Raw genomic sequence first — 22,816 nt, 5'->3', positions numbered from 1 at the left:
CTCTGGTTGAAAGGAAGAGAGAAAGGCTTGGAGCTCTGCCTGTTCCACCCTTCCCTTGCCAGGCTCACTCCAGGCTTGGCACTCCTCCTTTAGCCTGGGGCACCCAATCAAGACTAATGGGCAGATCATGAGTTGATTGCAGTTTTGTTTTATGTATGGTTTTACATGGCCTCCTTCCTGATCTCCATTTGCTCATTTACTCTTATTGAGAACTGATGACTATGCCTATGTTGTCTAATATTTTTTGCTTCTTTGCTTTTACTCATATTTCACCCTGCTTGAAATGTCCTTGCTTTTCTGTTGAAATCTTATAATCCCTTTAACCCCTCAGAAAAAATTTAAAATACCTTCATTTCATTCCCTTTTCAATGTGTATTTTATTCTTACTGGTATTTTAGTTAGTGATTTTATTTTTTTTTTACTGTATTTCCTACTACTGTATGTGTTAGTAACCACATTGGTTTACTGTAGCAGCCTTGTATATACAGAGATTAAACAACTAATAAAAGAGGTCAATCAGACTGAATGAATTATTGCTAAAGAAGATCTTTATTTGCTTTTTTTCACCATTAACACTTTACTTTTCAAAATTTAAGCACACTTATATGGACTTCCACCTAAAGTAGGATGAAGCAAGACATATATTCAAGGTCTAGGGATCATCTAATATTTCTTACAGTGACGTATTGAGGAATATCTTTCATCTCTTTTACTATAAACATCTATAAATCATACAAATTATTTATAAATATTTCTTAATATATTACATAAGAAAGTTCTATTTATATTCTATTCAGAATGTTCTGTATATCATTAAAATATCTAATATTTGTTGTTAGAAGTGAAGAATAATTATTTCTTATCTATAGACTAGTGTCACAGATTGCTTGCATATGAATGAACTATTAATGTAGATCTAATTGTTTTGAAGATGTTTTCCTACAGCTATATTTTATTCTTTCAGAAACAGATGGGTGAGATGAAACTACAATTAGAAAATGTCATCAAGGAAAATGAAAGGTAGATCAATTAACATTTTATTTTTGTCTTAGGTAACTTTTATTGTTACTTGGTATTTTATTCATGTAGTATACTGGTTATGAATGTGGATTCTGGTGCCTGATGTCCTCTTTGACTCCTGGCTCCATTGCTTTCTAGGTTTGTGACCTTGGACAGTTACTTAATCTCTTTGTGGTTTAGTTTCCTCATCTATAAATGGGAGATAATAGCAGAACCTGTTTCATAGCTGCTGCTGCTGCTAAGTCGCTTCAGTCGTGTCCGACTCTGTGCGACCCTATAAATGACAGCCCACCAGGCTCTGCCGTCTCTAGGATTCTCCAGACAAGAATACTGGAGTGGGTTGCCATTTCCTTCTCCAGTGCATGAAAGGGAAAAGTTAAAGTGAAGTCGCTCAGTCGTTGTCCGACTCTTAGCGACCCCATGGACTGTAGCCTATCAGGCTCCTGTCTGTGGGATTTTCCAGGCAAGAGTACCGGAGTGGGGTGCCTTTGCCTTCTCCGGAGTATAATAGGGAAATAAGAAAAAATGATTCCTGAGCTTGTGAAAAGGCACTGTAAATAACTCGAAATGTTATCAGGTTTTAAAGTAAACTCTCTGTCTTTATGGCAGTATCGTGCTTTTAATTAAGCATTGCTGTTAAGGACTGCAAAGTCAAAAACAGTTTATTATTTTTAAGGAAAATATTTTAGATATGATCAGGTATGAATAATGGAAACTAGCAGTGGCTTAGATTATACAGTAGTATGCAGTTCCACATTTTTGGGTTTGGGAAGCATTCTACTACATTGTATATAGCTGAATGTTACCTAGGAATTGATTACAAATAGAAAATAATGAAGTCATTTTATGAGACTTAGGAAAAGGTGAAAAAAATATTATATCATCCTCATTTGTAGTCTATTCCTTGAAATTCAGTTCATGTTGAGAATATACTAGTTTTTATTTTGTTTTTGTCTGATTTTCTTTAATATCATATTTCCTTCTCATAACTTGCCAGAGGAAGGAAATTGGGTTATATAGTGAGTAAATATATGTACAGCACTGTCTGGCACTAAGTAAATACTACTTTTTATTGTTATTATTTTTATTTTATTATTGAAGGTTTGAAAGACAATCATTGTCTCTGTAAGAGCTATTTTCCCTTCTTTCATAGTTCATATAACCCTGATCTTGTTCCAGCTTCATTGCGCTCAGAGGATATGAGCTTCTTCCACAATCTCAGGTGATAAATCTTTGATTATAAACTAGTGCACATTTCTTTTTGTCAGGGATTGGTTTAAGTATAAACATGAAATTCACTTTTACCCAGTGAAGTAAGGGACAGTCTGTAGTAGTGCCACTGGGAAGATTTTTCTGGCTGATAAGAAGCGAGACTGGCAAAGAGAAAACTTACCTCCTTTCAGTTCCTTGTCATTTTCAGTTCATTTCAGTCGCTCAGTCGTGTCTGACTTTTTGCGACCCCAGGGACTGTGACATGCCAGGCCTCCCTGTCCATCACCAACGCCTGGAGCCTGCTCAAACTCATGTCCATCAAGTCAATGATGCCATCCAACCATCTCATCTTCTGTCGTCCCCTTCTCCTCCTGCCTTCAATCTTTCTCAGCATCAGAGTCTTTTCAAATGAGTCAGTTCTTCGCATCAGGTGGCCAAAGTATTGGAGTTTCAGCTTTAGCATCAGTCCTTGCAATGAACATGCAGGGCTGATTTCCTTTAGGATTGACTGGTTGGCTCTCCTTGCACTCCAAGGGACTCTCAAGAGTCTTCTCCAACACCACTGTTCAAAAGCATCAATTCTTTGACACTCAGCTTTCTTTATAGTCCAACTCTCATATCCAAACATGACTGCTGGAAAAACCATAGCTTTGACTATACAGACCTTTGTTGGCAAAGTAATGTCTCTGCTTTTTAATATGCTGTCTAGATTGGTCATAACTTTTCTTCCAGGGACCAGGTGTCTTTTAATTTCATGGCTGCAGTCACCATTTTAGAGCAAAAAAAAAGTCTCTCACTTTTCCACATCTATTTGCCATGAAGTGATGGGACTGGATGCCATGATCTTAGTTTTCTGAATGTTGAGTTTTAAGCCAACCTTTTAACTCTCCTCTTTCATGTTCATCAAGTGGCTCTTTAGTTCTTCTTTGCTTTCTGCCATAAGGGTGGTGTCATCTGCATATCTGAGGTTATTGATGTTTCTCCCAGCAATCTTGATTCCAGCTTGTGCTTCATGCAGCCCGGCATTTTGCATGATGTACTCTGCATGTAAGTTAAATAAGCAGGGTGACAATATAAAACCTTGAGATACTCCTTTCCCAGTTTGGGAACCAGTTTGTTGTTCAATGTCTGATACTAACTGTTGCTTCTTGACCTGCATACAGATTTCTCAGGAGGCAGGTCAGGTGGTCAGGTATTCCCATCTGTTTCAGAATTTTCCACAGTTTGTTGTGATCCACACAGTCAAAGGCTTTGGCATAGTCAATAAAGCAGAAATAGATGTATTTTCTGGAATTCTCTCGCTGTTTCAGTGATCCAGTGGGTCTTGGCAATTTGATCTCTGGATCCTCTGCCTTTTCTAAATCCACCTTGAACATCTGGAAATTCACGGTTCATGTACTATTGAAGCCTGGCTTGGAGAATTTTGAGCATTACTTTGCTAGCTTGTGAGATGAGTGCAATTGTGCAGTAGTTTGAACCTTCTTTGGCATTGCCTTTCTCTGGGATTGGAATGAAAACTGACCTTTTCCAGTCCTGTGGCCACTGCTGAGTATATGCTCAGTCAAGGAATTTAAACTTGTCCTACAGATGGTGTAGAGATCTCTTCAGGGATTTTAAACAGAGAAGAGTGTACTGTTGAAGGATTGTACTCAGTGGCACTTCAGAATTTGAAAATTCCAATTTTTTCTGGAAAGGATATATGAGTCACTATAGGAGCAGCAGGGAAGCAACAGTTGCAGTTATCAGGCTGTTCTGTATTAATCTCCGGAGGAAACACTGCACCATGGTGGCGATGTCAGTACCTTCACCTAGGAAGCTTGGACTTAAGGCTGAATAAAGTCTGTAAGGTGAGGGGAGGCGTGTAGAGAGGTTGTACAAGGCAATTGTCTAGAATGTTTTGTGATTGTGTTTGTCTTACTCTCTCTTCTCTCTTACAGAGTTCTAAAATTCACTAACACTATTCCCTGTTCCCTCCCCTATTTTAAGATCTACAAAATTGAGATGTAGCTGTAGTGAATGGCATGTCAGATTAATAAGTAGCAATTTTTATTTCTAATACTGTGTAAAAGAAATGGTGCATCTTACTATCAATGACAAATTCAGTTCAAAAACAAACTGTTAGAATTGTTTGATTCATCTTTGTCAACTCAAAGATTTAGAACGTTGTCTTGCCTATTTATAATTGGTTAAAATTTCAGAACTGCAGTTTCTGACTGAGTAATTTTCTTAGTTCAGTTCAGTCGCTCAGTTGTGTCCGACTCTTTGTGACCCCATGAACTGCAGCACGCAGGCCTCCCTGTCCATCACCAACTCCCGGAGTCTACCCAAACCCATGTCCATCGAGTCAGTGATGCCATCCAACCATCTCATCCTCTGTCGTCCCCTTCTCCTCCTGCCCCTAATCCTACCCAGCATTAGGGTCTTTTCCAATGAGTCAGTTCTTCGCATGAGGTGGCCAAAGTATTGGTTTCAGCTTCAACATCAGTCCTTCCAATGAACACCCAGGACTGATCTCCTTTAGGATGGACTGGTTGGATCTCCTTGCAGTCCAAGGGACTCTCAAGAGTCTTCTCCAACACCACACTTCAAAAGCATCAATTCTTTGGCAATGAGCTTTCTTTATAGTCTTAACTCTCGCATCCATACATGACTACTGGAAAAACCATAGCCTTGACCAGACGGACTTTTGTTGGCAAAGTAATGTCTCTACTTTTTAATATGCTATCTAGGTTGGTCATAACCTTCCTTCCAAGGAGTAAGCATCTTTTAATTTCATGGCTGCAATCGCCATCTGCAGTGATTTTGGAGCCCCCAAAAATAAAGTCTGACACTGTTTACACTGTTTCCCCATCTATTTCCCGTGAAATCATGAGACCAGATGACATGATCTTCGTTTTCTGAATTTTGAGCTTTAAGCCAACTTTTTCACTCGCCTCTTTCACTTTCATCAAGAGGCTTTTTAGTTCTTCTTCACTTTCTGCCATAAGGGTGGTGTCATCTGCGTATCTGAGGTTATTGATGTTTCTCCCAGCAATCTTGATTCCAGCTTGTGCTTCATCCAGCCAAGCATTTCTCATGATGTATTAGTACTTTAATCTGTCTGGAGCTCAGTTTTTTTTTTTTTTTTTAATTTGAAGTATAGTTGATTTACAATGCTATGCCAGTCTCTGCTGTACAGCCAAATTATTCAGTTATACACATATATACATTCTTTTTTATATTCTTTTCCTTTATGATTTATCACAGACTATTGCAAATAGTTCCGTGTGCCATACATTAGGATCTTGTTTATTCATTCTAAATGTAGTAGTTTGCATCTATTAACCCAAAACTTCCAGGACATCCTGCCTTTCTCCCTCTTGGCACCCACAAATCTATTCTCTATGTCTGTGAGTCTGTCTCTGTTTTGTAGATAGATTTATCTGTGCCATATTTTAGATTTCACATATAAATGATGTCTTATGGTATTTGTCTTTCTTCTTCTGACACTTAGTGTAATCTCCAGTTGCATCCATGTTGCTGCAAATGGCATTATTTCATTCTTTTTCTATCTTACTACTTGCATTATTGTTCAGTAGGTATTTAAAAAGCCTGTAGTATAATCATAAAAATATACAGACAATAAAACTGAAATCCAGTCCCAACCCCTCATTTCATAGATTAAGAAACTGAGTTTTACCTCGTATGTATTCCAGTTAGTATTCCATTGTATATAGGTACCACATTTTCTTTATCCAGTCACCTGTTGATGGACATTTAGGTTGTTTCCATCTTTTGGCTATTGTAAACAGTGCAGCTATGAACATAGAGGTGCATATATCTTTTCGAATTATAGTTTTGTCCAGGCGTATTCCCAGGAGTGGGATAGATAGATCATGTCGTAATTCTGTTTGTATTTTCTGAAGAACCTTCATACTGCTTTTTGTAGTGGTTGTATCAACTTGCATTCCCACCAGCAACATACAAGGTAAAACTCAGTTTCTTAATCCATGAAATGAGGGATTGGGACTGGATTTCAGTTTCATTGTCTGTATATTTTTATGATTATACTACATGCTTTTTAAATATATTTTGAACTAATACTGCAAGTGTTAAGATAGAAAAATAATAAAAAACATAAATAATGTAAAAGGCATAGATACATAGCAGTTTAATGTAAAGTACCATATTATAGTCAGAAACACTGTTACTTTTTTAATTCAGTCATATGGTACCTAGCATAAAATATAGTACAGGCCCTCTTTCCTTCTAGATTAATAGGCAGTCTGTAGATTGAAAGAGACAACAAAATGCGTTAAGACATGCATACTTTAAAATTTTTTACTTTGACTTAATATAAATGTGCACTTATTTATTTTTTTATATAATGCCTAAGATCTTTACTCTGAGTAAGACTACTAATTACTGTTCTTTGTTGTCTTTTACACATAAACCATGGAGAATAATTCGTTCTTTATAACTTCTAGTTTCAGTTTCTTTGAAGAAGAGTGAGAACTTAGAGATCCTTTTGATCTTCTTTTGATCCTCTGATTTGATAATTCTTCTGACTTTTTATAATTATTTTACCTACCTCTAGTTCAACAGCAGCTATTTAATAACTCATCTTTATTGAGCCTTTCATCTTCAGCTTAGGTTTCATAGGAAAAAAACCCAGCTGTTTTGTACTTTTGTTCATTTTGGGTCATATTTAATTACATTGTACAATTATAGTAACGGTTTATACCAGATATAGTAGATTGGCTTAACATCTGTTCCACCCTCCTTTATTATAGTATACATTCTTATACTGCAGAGTCTGGAAAACCAAAATCTAGTTCAGAATGTGAATTGGGTTCTGCTAATGATAAGCACATGTAAATGACCTAAATCAGGAGGTAAGTAGGAGGAAAAGCAGTATCTGGGAATCTGTTTTTGTGGATGAGAATCTAGCAAATGTACTGTGGCCCTAGCACCAATAATTCTTGTAATTGCTTCTGTCAAAGCTAAGTCAGAGTGTTCCTGCAGACATTACCACTGGCAGTACTTCCTGATCCCAGGATCTCAGCTAAAGAGGTGTGATCCTTGAATCAGCAGTTGGCGTAGCTGCTTCCTGATTGTCCAGCTTCCTAATCATGGTCTGTGTGGTCTCAGCAAAACAGTTCTGCAATATAAACCAATAAGATTGACTTTTCTTTTTTAAAGCATTTGCACGAGAAAATAGAGATCAGCTAGTTGATGGTGACTGCAGACAAAGCAACTATGCAGAGAAATGTGGTTCTGCTGTTATTAATAAGAATAACACTATTTATTTTCACAAACTTTTATGTGATTTTATTTCTCCTCTTACTGTGAAACCATCCAAATGTAAGGAAACTTACTCCTTTTTCTTTTTTCTACCATTCTTACATTTTGACTTGGTTGTATATTTGAATAAATACACCTAGAGCCAGAACTATCTTACTAGCGTGTACATAATATCTCTTCAAATGTTTTTTGTGTGTGTTCAGTTGTGTCCAACTGTTTGCAACCCCATGGGCTGTAGCCCTTCAGGCTCTGTCCATGGGATTTTTCAGCAAGAATACTGGAGTGGGTTGCCATTTCCTTCTCCAGGGAATCTTCCTGACCCAAGGATTGAACCCACTTCTATGTTGCAGGAAGATTCTTTACCACTGAGCCACCAGGGAAGCCCTTACTTAAATTATTAATATCTAATTTTCAAGATTCATTAACCATACATAAAAAGTAATGCTTTGAAAAAGATTCCTTAAAATCTTTGCATTACTTAAATGGCTTTATTTTTTCAATTATACTGCTAAGATCTTTGGAGAATTAGATAACATACATTTACTTAGTATTTATAAATATATTATTATATTACATTATATATTATTTCAAAGAAAACAAGGGCAAAAATAAGATATAAAAGATACAAAGAGCAAAGAACAAGTTTGAGTGTGTGTGTATATATATATATATTTTTTTTTTTTCTGCTTCTATTACTCGTATATGAACCAGCAGGAATATATTATGTTTTCAAGACCCATAAAACATTTTCCTAAACATGGACTGCACATTCTGTCCATCATATAAATGCATACATACAAATTAAGCATAAATCACATCATAAATTAGAAATAACAATATGTGAGTGTAAAGAATTTCTTTTAACTACATTTTCAACTATTGATATAAAAAGGGATTGAAAATTAAAATTAAAAACTGCATAAAATCAACAGCATATCAAACTAGTGAGATGCACCCAAACTAGTGCTCAGAACATTTTTAATTAATTGAAAACAAGTTAATTAGAGAGTTTTGTTTGCAGTAGTGGCATCAGACTCCTGAGAAAAACTAGAGAAGCTGGACAGATACTAGAAGATCTTGACAAAAATTTGACAAAAATCAAATCTGTTTAAATGAACTGGAGTCACTGTAGAATTGTAGAGCAAAGACCTGGAAAAGAAAGAATTCAGGGATATGAATCTGTTTTGGGGTTACTTTTCACTGGATGTATCTCCCTATGTCAGAAGAAGTGAGGAGAGGTTGAAAACTGAGCAGAACTTGAAGCAAATTCATGGAGCAAGAGAAATAAAAATTGAAATTCAGGGCCCATCAGACTTGAGGGTGGGTGGCTCAGGAACATCCAGGCTTTGAAGTTAAGGGTGATTCCTCAAAATAAACTACTCCCAAAAAGAACTGAAACATGACTCTGAATTATCTGAATCTTTGATGTTGGCACAACATAATCAGGGATTGATAATATCCCTCTCCACCTGAAAAAAGAAGTCTTTTAGAGAAAGATAACATCATTGCTAGGCCTCAAAGTATCTCTGTAATTTTTGGTGATATCTGGCTCATATCTGGTGGAAAAAGAGCTAGTAACAGTAAGGTTGAAGACAACATGGTTGAAAAAAATAAAAAACAGTATGCAATAGAAACAAACTCACAGGTTTGGTCCTTAAAATAAGTATGAACTATGTTAAATGAGATAAGACAGTTTTGAGAATTTCTATAAAAGAACTAAAAACTCTTAAAGGACCAACTAGAGATTGTAAAGCTGAAAAAAATGCAATTAATGAAAATGAGACATTACTGAAGAGTTAATGGAATGCAATCCAAGTCAGAAGAAAATATTCAGAATGAAAACAATATTCAGAAGAGAGAGAAGGGGATAGAAAATGCAAAACAAAAACTAGGAGACATGTGGGATATAGTGAAAAGAACTAAAATTCATATTGCTTGAGTTCCAGATACGGCAGAGAGACATCAGTCCACAGATTAAAGACACACCATGTGTCATGAGCAGGATAATACAAAAGTACTATACCTAGGTACATTATTATGAAGTAGTAGAAAACCAAAGATGAAAAAATAATCAAGCAGGTAGAGATTATCTTCACAGTAGCAACCATACCATATTAACTGACTTATCAACAAAAATACTGGAAAACAGGAGACGGGAATATTTCTTTTAATTAATACATTTATTTTAATTGCATGCTATCTACTTTATAATATTGTGGTGGTTTCTGCCATACATCGACATGAAGCAGCCAGGAGTGCACATGTGTCCCACAATCCTGAACCCCTCCTCCCACTTCCCTCCCCACCCCATCCCTCTGGGTTGTCCCAGAGCACCAGCTTTAGGTGCCCTGCTTCATTCATCAAATTTGCACTGGTCATCTATTTTACATATGGTAATATACATGTTTCAATGCTATTCTCTCACACCATCCCACCCTCACCTTCTCCCACAGAGTCCAAAAGTCTGTTCCTTACATCTGTGTCTCTTTTGCTATCTTGCATATAGGGTTGTTGTTACCATCTTTCTAAATTCCATATATATGCGTTAATATACTGTATTGGTGTTTCTCTTTCTGACTTACTTTACTCTGTATAATAGGCTCCAGTGTCATCCACCTCATTAGAACTGACTCAAATGCATTCTTTTTTATAGCTAAGTACATTGTGTATATGTACTACAGCTCCCTTATCCATTCGTCTGCTGATGGACATCTAGGTTGCCTCCATCTCCTAGCTAGTAAACAGTGCTGCAGTAAACATTGGAGTACATGTGTCTCTTTTGATTCTAGTTTCTTCAGTGTGTATGCCCAGCAGTGATATTGCTGGGTCATATCACAGTTCTGTTTCCAGTTTTTTAAGGAATCTCCACGCTCTTCTCCATAGTGGCTGTACTAGTTTGCATTCCTACCAATAGTGTAAGAGGGTTCCGTTTTCTCCACACCCTCTCCAGCATTTATTGTTTGTAGACTTTTCAGTGGCAGCCATTCTGACCCGCGTGAGATGGTACCTCATTGTGGTTTTGATTTGCATTTCTCTGATCATGAGTGACATTGAGCATCTTTTCATGTGTTTGTTAGCCATCTGTATGTCATCTTTGGAGAAATGTCTGTTTAGTTCTTTGGCCCATGTTTTGATTGGGTCATTTATTTTTCTGGTATTGAGCTGCATGAGCTGCTTGTATATTTTGGCAATTAATTCTTTGTCAGTTGCTTTGTTTGCTATTATTTTCTCCCATTCTGAAGGCTGCGTTTTCACCTTGCTTATAGTTTCCTTCATTGTGTGAATGCTTTAAGTTTAATTAGATCTTAGATCCTATTTGTTTATTTTTGTTTTTATTTCCATTACTCTGGGAGATGGATCATAGAAGATCTTGCTGTGATTTATGTCAGAGAGTGTTCTGCCTATGTTTTCCTCTAAGAGTTTTATAGTTTCTGGTCTTACATTTAGATCTTTAATGCATTTTGAATTTATCTTTGTGTATGGTGTTAGTGTTCTAGTTTCATTCTTTTACAGGTGGTTGACCAGTTTTCCCAGCACCACTTGTTAAAGAGATTGACAGTGGAATATTTTTAAAATGCTGAAAGAAAAACTGTTAATATACAGTTTTTTTTACCCAGTGAAATATCCTTCAGAAGAAAGGTCAGATGAAAAGAAATTGAGAACACTGACTTTAGAAAAATTGAAGAAAAGCCTAAACAGATAATCTACCTAAAGAAAATATTAATAATCCCAGATGAAAGCTTAGAACTACAGGAAAGGGTAACTGTGTGAAAAGCCTAATGAATATCAGCTATTCTAAAGTGATAATAATGACTCTAAAATATCTATAGAGAATTAAATATTAGGTTAGTGAATAAGTAATTGCGGTTTCAAACTGAATTTTTTTTTCTTTTTTTTTTTCTTTTCTTTTAGTTTTTTTTTGTTTTGCCATACATTGACATGAATCCACCATGGGTGTACATGAATTTTGAATCATCATAACTAGGCTCAAACATATCTTTATTAATCAAAATAGGAATAATTACAATCAACACATTTTTGCTAACGAGGAGTAAGTTTGTTTATTTCTGTATCATAAAAATCCGTGTCTCCAGATTCAACAAACTCTTGGAAAGCATTTTCTGCCTCATAGAAGCACTTTCCCTGCAAAAAGTTGTCAAGATGCTTGAAGAAGTGGTAGTTGGTTGGTGAGAGGTGAGGTGAAACATGGCAGATGAGGCAAACTTTGTAGCCCAATTCATTCAACTTCTGAAGCATTGGTTGTGCAAAAGAATTTGGCCCTTTCTGTTGATTAATGCCAACTTCAGGCGTGGCTGTTCTCAGTACATCTCATTGATTTTGCTGAGCATACTTTTTAGATGTGATGATTTCACTGGGATTCAGAAAGCTGTAGTGGATCAGACGGGCAGCAGACCACCAAAGAGTGACTATGACCTTTTTTCTTTTGATTCAAGTTTGACTTTGGAAAGTGCTGTGGAGCTTCTTCTTGGTCCAGCCACTGAGCTGCTCATGGCTGGTTGTCATATAAAATCCACTTTTTGACACATGTCAAAATCTGATAGAGAAATGGTTCATTATCATTGCATAGAGTAAGAGAAGACACTTCAAAATGACAATGTTTTGATTTTCTGTCAACTCATGAGGCACTCACTTATCAAGCCAAAACATGATAGCAATAAGACAAATTTAGGAAAAGGGTATTTGGAGTTAAAACATTCTCAGGTTCTAGCATTGCCCCAAAGAGATGTTAATACTAATTTATTTTAGAGTTTGATAATTCAGTGATGCATGTTATAATCTTCAAAAGTAAGACAAAGGATCATGTAACTGCCAACCAAGATAATAGAGTAGAAAAATGGAGTAATAAAAAATAATCTAAAAGCATGAAAGAAGAGAACAATCATAACAGACAGGGCAAATAGAAAGCAAATACTGAAGTAGATATAAACTCAGATACATTACTAATTACATCAAATTTCAGTGTACTACATGCTACAGTTAAAAGACAGTGATTTATCAGAGGAATTAAAAAGGACACTTACATACTTCTTATCAGACAGATTTCTAAAATACAAGAATATTGAATGGTTGCAAATAAGAGGATGGAGAATAGATAAACTATGCAAGTGCAAACTGAAAGGAAATGGGTAAAATCAGGCATATTAATAGTAGACCTTAATGTAAAAGAATATTATAAATAGCAACATTTCATAATGTTAAAAGATATGACAGTTTTAAATTTGCAAGAACCCAGTAACAAAGCCTCAGAATAGAAAATTTCAAATTTTCCGTTTTTTTTTAAGTTTAGAAAAATTCAGTGATAGCATTGAATGGCAAAACAGACAACTCCACCAGCTGGAAGGAAATATAAACAGGTTGTTCCTCAGTAGTTGAAAGAAAAACTCAAAAAATAGTTTTTGAACCATGCAGTTAACATGGGTCATGGTGGAGAGTTCTGACAAAATGTGGTCCTCTGGAGAAGGGAATGGCAAACCACTTCAGTACTCTTGCCTTGAGAACTCATGAACAATATGATAGGACACTGAAAGATGAACTCCCCAGGTAGGTAGGTGCCCAATATGCTACTGGAGGTCAGTGGAGAAATAACTCCAGAAAGAATGGAGAGACAGAGCCAAAGCGAAAACAGCACCCACTTGTGGGTATGACTGGTAATGGAAGTAAAGTCCGATGTTGTAAAGAACAATATTGCATAGGAACCTGGAATGTTAGATCCGTGAATCAAGGTAAATTGGAAGTGGTCAAACAGGAGATGGCCAGAGTGAACATCCACATTTTAGGAATCGGTAAACTAAAATGGACTGGAATGGCGAATTTAATTCTGATGATCACTATATCTACTACTGAGGGCAAGAATCCCTTAGAAAAAATGAAGTAACCCTCATAGTCAACAAGAGTCCGAGATGCAGTACTTGGGTGCAAGTACTGAAACCCCAAATTATAAGACAGCTGGAGAATTAGGGCATATTGGGCAAGAGACAGCAGGATTGCAAACTGAGATTAAAACCCTTTCTCCAAATACTTCAGATACTAAAACAAATAAAAATAAACTACATATAGGTAGTCCTTGCTTTGCATATCAGTGCAGAACTCTGAAAATGAGCTTGCAAGGGCAAGGTGTGTCCAAGTTGACAGAATAGGAAAACGCTGAACTCAGCTTCTCCTATAAGCACAGCAAAGTTAAAACTGTTTGAAGAGCAGCTATCAATGAGAATCACTTGAATACAGCAGAAAATATTTTCACAACTAAAGATACAAGGAAGGAACCAAAACTAGATGGGTAGAACTTCCCTGGCAATCCAGTGGTTAAGATGGCAGGCTTCCACTGCAGGGGGCATGTATTCGATCCCTGGTCAGGGAACTAAGATCCCGCACGCTGCACAAAGTGGCCAAAAGATTAAGGGAAAAAACGGGTAGGAGAGGGCAGAGACATAATGTAGCCACACCCTCAGGTAGGTGACCCACAAACTCGAGGGTAATCACAGTCACAAAAGTTCTCCCCAAAGAGCAAAGGGCCCAAGTCACACATCAGACTCCTGAGCTGAGGGTCCTGCACTAGGAAGCCAAGCCCTCAAAACTTGTGGCTTTGAAATGAACCAACTGTACTTCATTTATTTGTTGTTGTTGTTCAGTTGCTAAATCATGTCCGACTCTTGTGTGACCCCATGGACTATAAGCCCACTAGGATCCTCTGTCCATGAGATTTCTAGACAAAAAATATTGGAGTGGGTTGCCATTTCCTTCTCCGGGAATATTCCTGAGCCAGGCATTGAACCCACATCTTCACTGCAGGTGGATTCTTTACTGCTGAGCCACCAGGGAAGCCCCATACCTCATTTGTAGTTAATATAAAAATGGGCTATATTCCTTGTGTTGTACAAGATGTTTTCTTAGCTTGTTTTGTATCTAATAATTTGTACCTCTTAATCCACTACCCCTATACTGCATCTCCCCACTCCCATCTCCCCACTAGTGACTGAGATTATTGCCTTGTGAGTTTTATTGTATTTGATGAACTTTGTTTTCAATAAACACGTTTTTAGATTTCAAATTGTAATTTTCTAGTTTCAGTGGAGATTGTAGTATTAGTAGGTAATTCTGTTTGGATTATTTTGTAGAGATGGATACAGTTCCTCTGAGAAATTTTTACCTTGAGTTGTGTTTAGTATAGATGATGTTTTCTGGTTATAATTTTACAAATTCAGTATTTTCAAGTTTTTCTGATGTTAAAAACCATTTTCCCTTCTATGGGTATATCATACACCTAATTTTTTGGTAATTTTAAATTACTAAAATTATTCAAAATATTTGAATCTAATGAATGATTGTAATTTATGAAATTATGAACTCTGTGAAGTATTTGTACTTTATGAAATATTTGTAATATTTGTAGTTTAATGTAAGATTAGAGTTGAATTTAAGACTGTCAAAATTACTGTCAGGCTTATTTAAGAAAGTGCTGGCAAGTAAAGCCTCTAGTCTTGATTTCATAACCATCAAGAATTTTATTCTATTCTTTATAAACTGGAACTAGTCAGAAATCAAACAAGTTTTGTGAAACACAGTGAAGAAATTAACAAATAATTCTATAATCCCTTTTCCATTTCATTAACTAGATGAAATTATTGTATTTAAATTTTTTCTGAATGACTTGTTTTATCAATGAATAAGGTATAATTTCAGAATTTTATCTTTTTGAAAAATAAAATCTTCCTAGGACAAACTGAATTATGTATCTTTGAATTGATCAATTTAACTCATTCAAAATTTTGATGTATTTTTTTCTTGTGACTCATTATTTAATGATTTTTAAATCCTCCACATTTAGAGGATGACTTAGAAATGATTTTTGTGTAAATAGTGATTTTTGACCCAAATGTTGATTTAGTTGACCCTGAAACAACAACTACTAGTACTAAAATTAGATTATTATTGTGTTCACTGTTTGTTCCAAAGGTTGCACAATGAATTAAAAGATGCTGTTGTTGAAAAGCAATTGGAGGCCCTTCCCTTTGGCACTGATATAGGAAATGAGATATATACAGATGATGAAACAGTCAGGAATCTTCAAGAACAACTACAACTGGCCAGTCAGGTGAGTGATACATGTATTACCCTGAATAAACAGAGAGTTTCTAAAAATCTGTGAGCAATAATTATTTTTGAATGATAATATAATATTGAAATTGTTAGCATGATGATTTTCTACAGTTTGCAAAATAGTTAACAGGTAACAAAACTTGTAATATGTACCCTTGCTGTATGTTACAGTTACCATGTATATATTTTAATTGAATCATAATTCTTTTGGCATGATTTTTTTGTGTGTTGTAAAATATTTTAATGCAAAAGAAAATTTTGAAGAAAAGAATCAGTTATCCACTTGGCTGAATTTACATTTTTTCCCCATGTTTTCTTCTGATACCATTTTCTTCAGTTTTCAAAGATTATACAATTATATTTTTCTAAACTTACACTTCTTTTAGAATTACGCTTTTCCTCTTTTTTTCTTCCTTTATGGTTATTGAAATATTTGAGAAGCTATATTGTTTATATCCTATGTTTAGCACTGTGATTTTTTTGGTTATATGTAAGAGAATGTTATTTTAATTTACAACTTTGTATGCCAGATATCTCATATCTTTTATAGATTTGAATCCCAGTTTTATACCTTCCTGTGTTCCTCAGTTTCTTCATTTTATAAATGAGGATTAGAAATTCATTATTAAAGTTTTGATTTTATAGTTATCTGTAAAAAGTTGAGTTGTCTTTTATTCCTTGGAAATTTGGTTTTGGAATTTTTAGCTTTCAAAAGTGATATCATTTATTAATTCGATAGTCTATATATACCTTGTTAAGGAGCATTATGTAGCACTGAATTCTTTTTAATGTGTAAAGGGAAGGAATTAGAAAAGTAATAGAGGGAAAAAATAATGAGGAAAGCATGTTCTTTGCTCTGTTTTAGCCTAGTATTTCAGGAAGAATTTAGTATTGTTCACGCATGCATGCTAAATCGCTTCAGTCCTCTCCGACTGTTGCAAGTCTGTATACTGTAGCCCACCAGGCTCCCCTGTTCATGGGACTCTCCAGGCAAGAATACTAGACTGAGTTGCCATGCCCTGCTCCAAGGAATCTTCCCCACCCAGGGATGGAAACCGTGTCTCTTATGTCTCCTGCATTGGCAATGGGTTCTTTACTACTAGTGCTGCCTGGGAAGCCCATTAATATTCACATAAAAATAAATAAATGAAAATTAATTTAGACTTCAAAATGCTTTCTAACCAGACATTAAATACCTTTTGAAAGCTGTAGCAGAATATGCATTTCTTATTACTCTTAAAAAATACTGTGACAGACATATGTAAAAGAACCCTCACTTGTACACCTTAAATATAGGCAGTGATTGTCAGCCACACCTCAATAAATTTTTAAAAAATTAATTTATAAAAGCAGAGTGCAGAACTAGATAAGATTTGTAGTTTCAAAAAACAAAACAAACAAAAGAATTCTACTTCTAAAAAGCATCTCTCTGTAGTACTTTTGTTGGTATAATTTCTAACGCTCAATTTTATTTTATTTTTTTTTAGTCACTTTTGTTCTCATTTCTCACCCCTTTCTCCTCCTATCTTCCCATCTTCGCCTTCCTCCATCTACATCTTGCTTGGTCCCATATTCTTTCTCTGAAGATGGTCCTTCCTTTTTGCTACATTTTGGGTTATTACTTCATAGTAAGTTTGGTGAGGTCCAGGTTTGAGCAGTCAAAATTGAAAAAGTTTGTGAAAGACAAATTTTGCCACAATATCTGCAATGTACTTTGTATATAAATGTGAAATTTTAACTGAGCAACAGTTCAAGCAGTTTTATAAAATGTTAATGAATCCATAAAATAATAATGTTAAATGTTAATTCTGCTTATTACTTATACGTTCATGTTTACGTATATTACTAAGTTCTTTGTACAGTTGTTTTGGTATCCATCACTAGATTGAAAGACCTTTGTGTCATGCATGAAAACTAGGTGAATCCAAAATGAATAAATTGAAAACTAAATACAATGCAATTTATAGTAGAAAATTAAGAGAGAATTCTTTATTATATTATGCTTTATTAAAGCAATGTCTAAATAATTTAATAAGATTCAAATATCTTCATCCATTTCACAAATATTTATTAGGCGTCTACTATATATGAGACACTGTGCTTAGTGTTGATCATGCAGTGGAGAATGTTGGCATCTGCTTTTGTGAAACACACAAGCTTTTGAAAGAAATGGCTAAACTTCTTGAGTTTTGTCCCCCATTCTACTTTCTCACTCTGTGATCTTGGGAAATCTTTTTGTGCTTCTTGTTCTTCGTTTATAAACAGAGATTATAGTAATTCTCATTTTATAGGGTTCTTAATTAAAGTTTTAAATCCCCATAAAGCACATAGTGTAATGCCTAGCACATGTATGAAATAAGTTTACCTATTATTTTTATCAAGTTTATCATTATTATTACTAAACAGCAAGATGAAGAATTAAAATTAAATGTAAAAAGTTCTGTGTATCTCAAGTGTAATTGTTTTGGGAGCCAGTAACACTGGTACAATATCAAGCACCTAACTAAATATTTTCAGTTTGGAGTATTTTGTTCTCTCATAATAGTGTGATTTATAAAAATCTTTCTGGAAGGCAGCTTGGCAATAAAAGCCTAGAAATGTTTATATCCTTTGACCAATTAATTTGATGGTGACGTTACATAGATTCTAGTAACCTGTCCTAAGAAATTGTTATATATAAAATATATATGAATAAATATATAGTAATGTTTTGCTTGTGAAAAATTGGAAGTATTTTTTTAAAAATCTAAAATATGGAATCATTTCAGTTGTGTTTCTTTTTTCCAAATTATGGGTTATATATTAGTACAGTGGTTCTAAAATTTTAGTGTTTATTGTAATCATCTGGGGGCTTATTAAAATAAAGATTTTTACCCTCCCCCCCAAGTTTTTGAATCAAGAAGTCTAGAATATGAGTCAGTAACTTATGTTTCTAACAGGTTCTAAGGTATTGCTGCTAGTCCTTTCAGAACCACTGGTCTCGGAGAACTAGGCTTTCTACCTAGTATTCCAGATGATTTTTACCATCAGATACATTTGAAAAAATGCAGTTTTGAGATATGAGGCATTTTTATGACTATTCCATTGAAAATAAAACAGTCTTTAAAAAATAAAATGAATTGTAGAGGGTCATTCAGCCAGGAATTAGAAATCCAGCCTGAATTCTGGCTCCATATTCTACTTTTGTCTACAGATTTTAAACTATGTAAGTTTTAGGCAAAACTAATAAAAGATTTTAGAAGTCAGGTTATTTTTGGAGGATAGTAGGATCTAGAAGAAAGGGGCAACTGGCTTCAAGGTACTGGTAATAACGTTCTCTTTCTTGAGCTGGTTTCTGGTCACATGAGTGTACTCACTGTACAAATTTATGATTTGTGTGTCTCTGAATGCATATTATACCTCAGAAAGTTTCTTTAGAACTTATAAATGTATTATTTATTTGAAATGTGTACTCATTATGTTCCAAAAATGCATATCTTTTCACTACAGCATCTTACCTAATTATTAAAACTGAGAGAGGAGTAGCTCTGACCTGGAATTTAAAAGCTTGGGCTTTAGAGACAAAGAGATGAAGATTTCTTCTTGGTTCTGTCAGCAGCTTGCTGAGTGACTCCAGGCAAATGGTCTGAACCTTAGTTTCCACTTCTCTAAAAAGAGAATAATGCTTTTTATATGCTGGCTTACTTTCTCAACCTTCTTGGTTTAAGAACCCCTCTTCAGTATACTTAAAAAAATTATTGAGGACTCCGAAAAGCATTTTTTTTGTGGGTCACAAAGAGTCGGACACGACTGAGCAACTGAGCTGAACTATCATAATACAAATTAAAACTAAGACATTTTTGTTTTATTTTTTTTTAATTTGTTAATAATTTTATTTCTTTATTTGGCTGTGTTGCTTCTTCGTTGCTGAGTGGGCTTTTTCTCTAGTTGGGGTGAGCAGGGGCTACTCCCTAGTTATAGGCTTCTCATTGTGGTGGTTTCTTTTGTTGTAGAGCAGGGACTCTAGGGCATGAGGGCTTCAGTAGCTCCATCACACAAGCTCAATATTTGCGGCTCCCAGGCTCTAGAGCACAGGCTCAATAGTTATGGAGCACAGGCTTACTTGCTCCTTGGAATGTGGGATTTTTTCAGACCAGGGATCGAATCTATGTCTCCTGCATTGGCAAGCAGATTCTTTATCCCTGGGCCACCAGAGAAGATGCTAAAATTTATTCTTTATTTTTTTTTTCTTTTTAATATACTTTTTTATTGAAAAATAATTGCTTTACAGAATTTTGTTGTTTTCTGTCAAACCTCAACATGAATCAGTCATAGGTATGCATACATCCCCTCCCTTTTGAACCTCTCTCCCATCTCCCTGCCCACGCCACCTGTCTGGGTTGATACAGAGCCCTCTTTGAGTCTTCTTAGCCATACAACAGATTCCTGTTGGCTATCTATTTTACATATGGTAAATGTAAATTTCCATTTTACTCTTGCCATACATTTCACCCCTCCTCCCCTCTTCCCATGTCCATAAATCTATTCTCTGTCTGTTTCTCCATTGCTGCCCTGTAAATAAATTCTTCAGTACCGTTTTTCTACATTCTGTATATGTGTGTTACAATATGATGTTTATCTTTCTCCTTCTGACTCACTTCACTCTGTATAATAGGTTTTAGGTTCATCCACCTCATGAGAACTGACTCAAATGTGTTCTTTTATATGGCTGAGTAACATTCCATTGTGTATATGTACCACAACTTCTTTATCCATTCATCTATCGATGGACATCTAGGTTGCTTCCATGTTCTAGCTACTGTAAATAGTGCTGCAGTGAACAGTGGGATACATGTGTCTTTTTCAGTTTTGGTTTCCTCAGGGTATATGCCTCAGAGTGGGATTCCTGGGTCATATGGTTGTTTTGTTCCTAGTTTTTTAAGGAATCTCCATACTGTCTTCTGTAGCGGCTGTATCAATTTACATTCCCACCAACAGTGCAAGAGCGTTCCCTTTTCTCCACACCCTTTCCAACATTTATTGTTTGTAGACTTTTTGATGATGGCCATTCTGACCAGTGTGAGGTGATAGCTCATTGTGGTTTTGATTTGTTTTTCTCTAATAATAAGCAATGTTGAGCATCTTTTCATGTGTTTGTTAGCCATCTGTATGTCTTCTCTGGAGAAATGTCTGTTTAGGTCTTTTTCCCACTTTTTGATTGGGTTGTTTGTTTTTCTGGTATTGAGTTGTATGAGCTGCTTGTGTATTTTGGAAATTAATCCTTTGTCAGTTGTTTCATTTGCTATTACTTTCTCCCATTCTGAGTGTTGTCTTTTCACCTTGCTTATAGTTTCCTTTGCTGTTCCAAAGCTTTTAAGTTTAATCAGGTCCCACTTGTTTACTTTTGTTTTTATTTCCATTACTCTAGGAGGTGAGTCACAGAGGCTCTTGCTTTCATTTATGTCATCGAGTGTTCTGCTTACGTTTTCCTCTACGAGGTTTATAGTTTCTGGTCTCACATTTAGGTCTTTAATCCATTTTGAGTTTATCTTTGTGTATAGTGTTAGGAAGTGTTCTAATTTCATTCTTTTACATGTAGCTGTCCAGTTTTCCCAGCACCGTTTATTGAAGAGGCTGTCCTTGCCCCATTGTGTATTCTTGCCTCCTTTGTCAAAACTAAGGTACCCATAGGTGCATGGGTTTATTTCCAGGCTTTCTATCTTGTTCCATTGGTCTATATTTCTGTTTTTGTGCCAGTACCACACTGTCTTGATGACTGTAGCTTTGTAGTATAATCTGAAATCAGGAAGGTTGATTCCTCCAGCTCCATTCTTCTTTCTCAAGACTCCTTTGGCTATTTGGGGTCTTTTGTGTTTCCACATGAATTGTGAAATTTTGGGGGCTTTTGTTTTTTGGGAGATTTTTTATCACAGCTTCAATTTCAGTGCTTGTAATTGGGCTGTTCATAATTTCTATTTCATCCTGGTTCAGTCTTGGAAGATTGAACTTATCTAGGAATCTGTCCATTTCTTCCAGGTTACCCATTTAATGCCATATAGTTGTTCATAATAGTCTCTTATAATCCTTTTTATCTCTGCATTGTCTGTTGTAACCTGTCCTTTTTCGTTTTTAATTTTGTTGATTTGATTCTTCTTTTTTTTGATGAGCCTGGCTAAAGGTTTATCAGTTTTGTTTATCTTCTCAAAAGAACCAGATTTTAGTTTTATTAATCTTTACTATTGTTCTTTTGTTTCTTTTTGAATTATTTCTGCTCATATCTCAATGATTTCTTTCCTTCTAATTGTGAGGGGTTTTTTGTTCTTCTTTTTCCAGTTGTTTTAGGTGTAAACTTAGGTTGTCTGTTCAATGTTTTTCTTGTTTCTTGAGGTTGGGTTGTCTTGCTATAAACTTCCCTCTTAGAACTGCTTTTGCTGCATCCCATAGATTTTGAGTTGTCGTGTTTTCATTGTTGTTAGTTTCTAGAAATTTTTTGATTTCCCTTTTGATTTCTTCAGTAACTTGTTGGTTATTTAGAAATGTATTGTTTAATCTCCGTATGTTTGTGTTTTTACAGTTTCTTTTTTGTAATTGATATCTAGTTTCATAGCATTGTGGTCAGAGAAGATGCTTGATAGGATTTCAGTTTTCTTAAATTTACTGAGGTTTGATTTGTGACCCAAGATGTGGTCTGTCCTGGAGAATGTTCCATGTGCACTTGGGAAGAAAGTGTATTCTTCTGCATTTGGATGGAATGTTCTCAAGATATCAATGAGATCCATTTCATCTAATGTATCATTTAAGACTTGTGTTTCCTTATTAATTTTCTGTTTTGATGAACTGTCCATTGGTGTGAGTGGTGTGTTAAAGTCTCCTACTAGTATTGTGTTACCATCAATTTCTCCTTTTATGTCTCTTAGTGTTTGTCTTATGTATTGAGGTTTTCCTATGTTGGGTGCATAGATATTTACAATTGTTATGTCTTCCTCTTGGATTGATCCCTTGATCATTATGTAGTATCCTTCCTTATCTCTTGTAATATTCTTTACTGTAAGGTCTATTTTGTCTGATATGAGGATTGCTACTCCAGCTGTCTTTAGCTTCCCATTTGCATGGATTATATTTTTCCATCCTCTCACTTTCAGTCTAGATGTATCTTTAGGTCTAAGGTGGGTTTCTTGTAGACAGCATATATATGGGTCTTGTT

General features: G+C 35.4%; 1 protein-coding gene across 3 annotated transcripts in view; it reads left to right on the top strand.

Moving 5' to 3' along the window:
* Positions 1-22,816, top strand: part of SCLT1 (sodium channel and clathrin linker 1) — a 215,012-nt gene that overhangs the window by 40,220 nt on the left and 151,976 nt on the right. For all 3 annotated transcript variants that reach the window (XR_014068168.1, XM_081538256.1, XM_081538257.1), the window contains exons 5-6: positions 965-1,020; positions 15,490-15,628. Coding sequence is in view for 2 of the 3 variants with exons in the window: in XM_081538256.1 (XP_081394382.1) it covers positions 965-1,020; positions 15,490-15,628 (195 nt within the window). In the remaining variant the exon portion in view is untranslated. The remainder of the gene's footprint in view (positions 1-964; positions 1,021-15,489; positions 15,629-22,816) is intronic.

Source organism: Giraffa tippelskirchi, chromosome 11 (genome assembly GCF_054371585.1).
Source record: "Giraffa tippelskirchi isolate mGirTip1 chromosome 11, T2T-mGirTip1v1.2.pri, whole genome shotgun sequence".
Classification (NCBI taxonomy): domain Eukaryota; kingdom Metazoa; phylum Chordata; class Mammalia; order Artiodactyla; family Giraffidae; genus Giraffa; species Giraffa tippelskirchi.
Note: the sequence above shows the minus strand (reverse complement) of the source record. Positions and strands in the feature narration are given on the sequence as shown.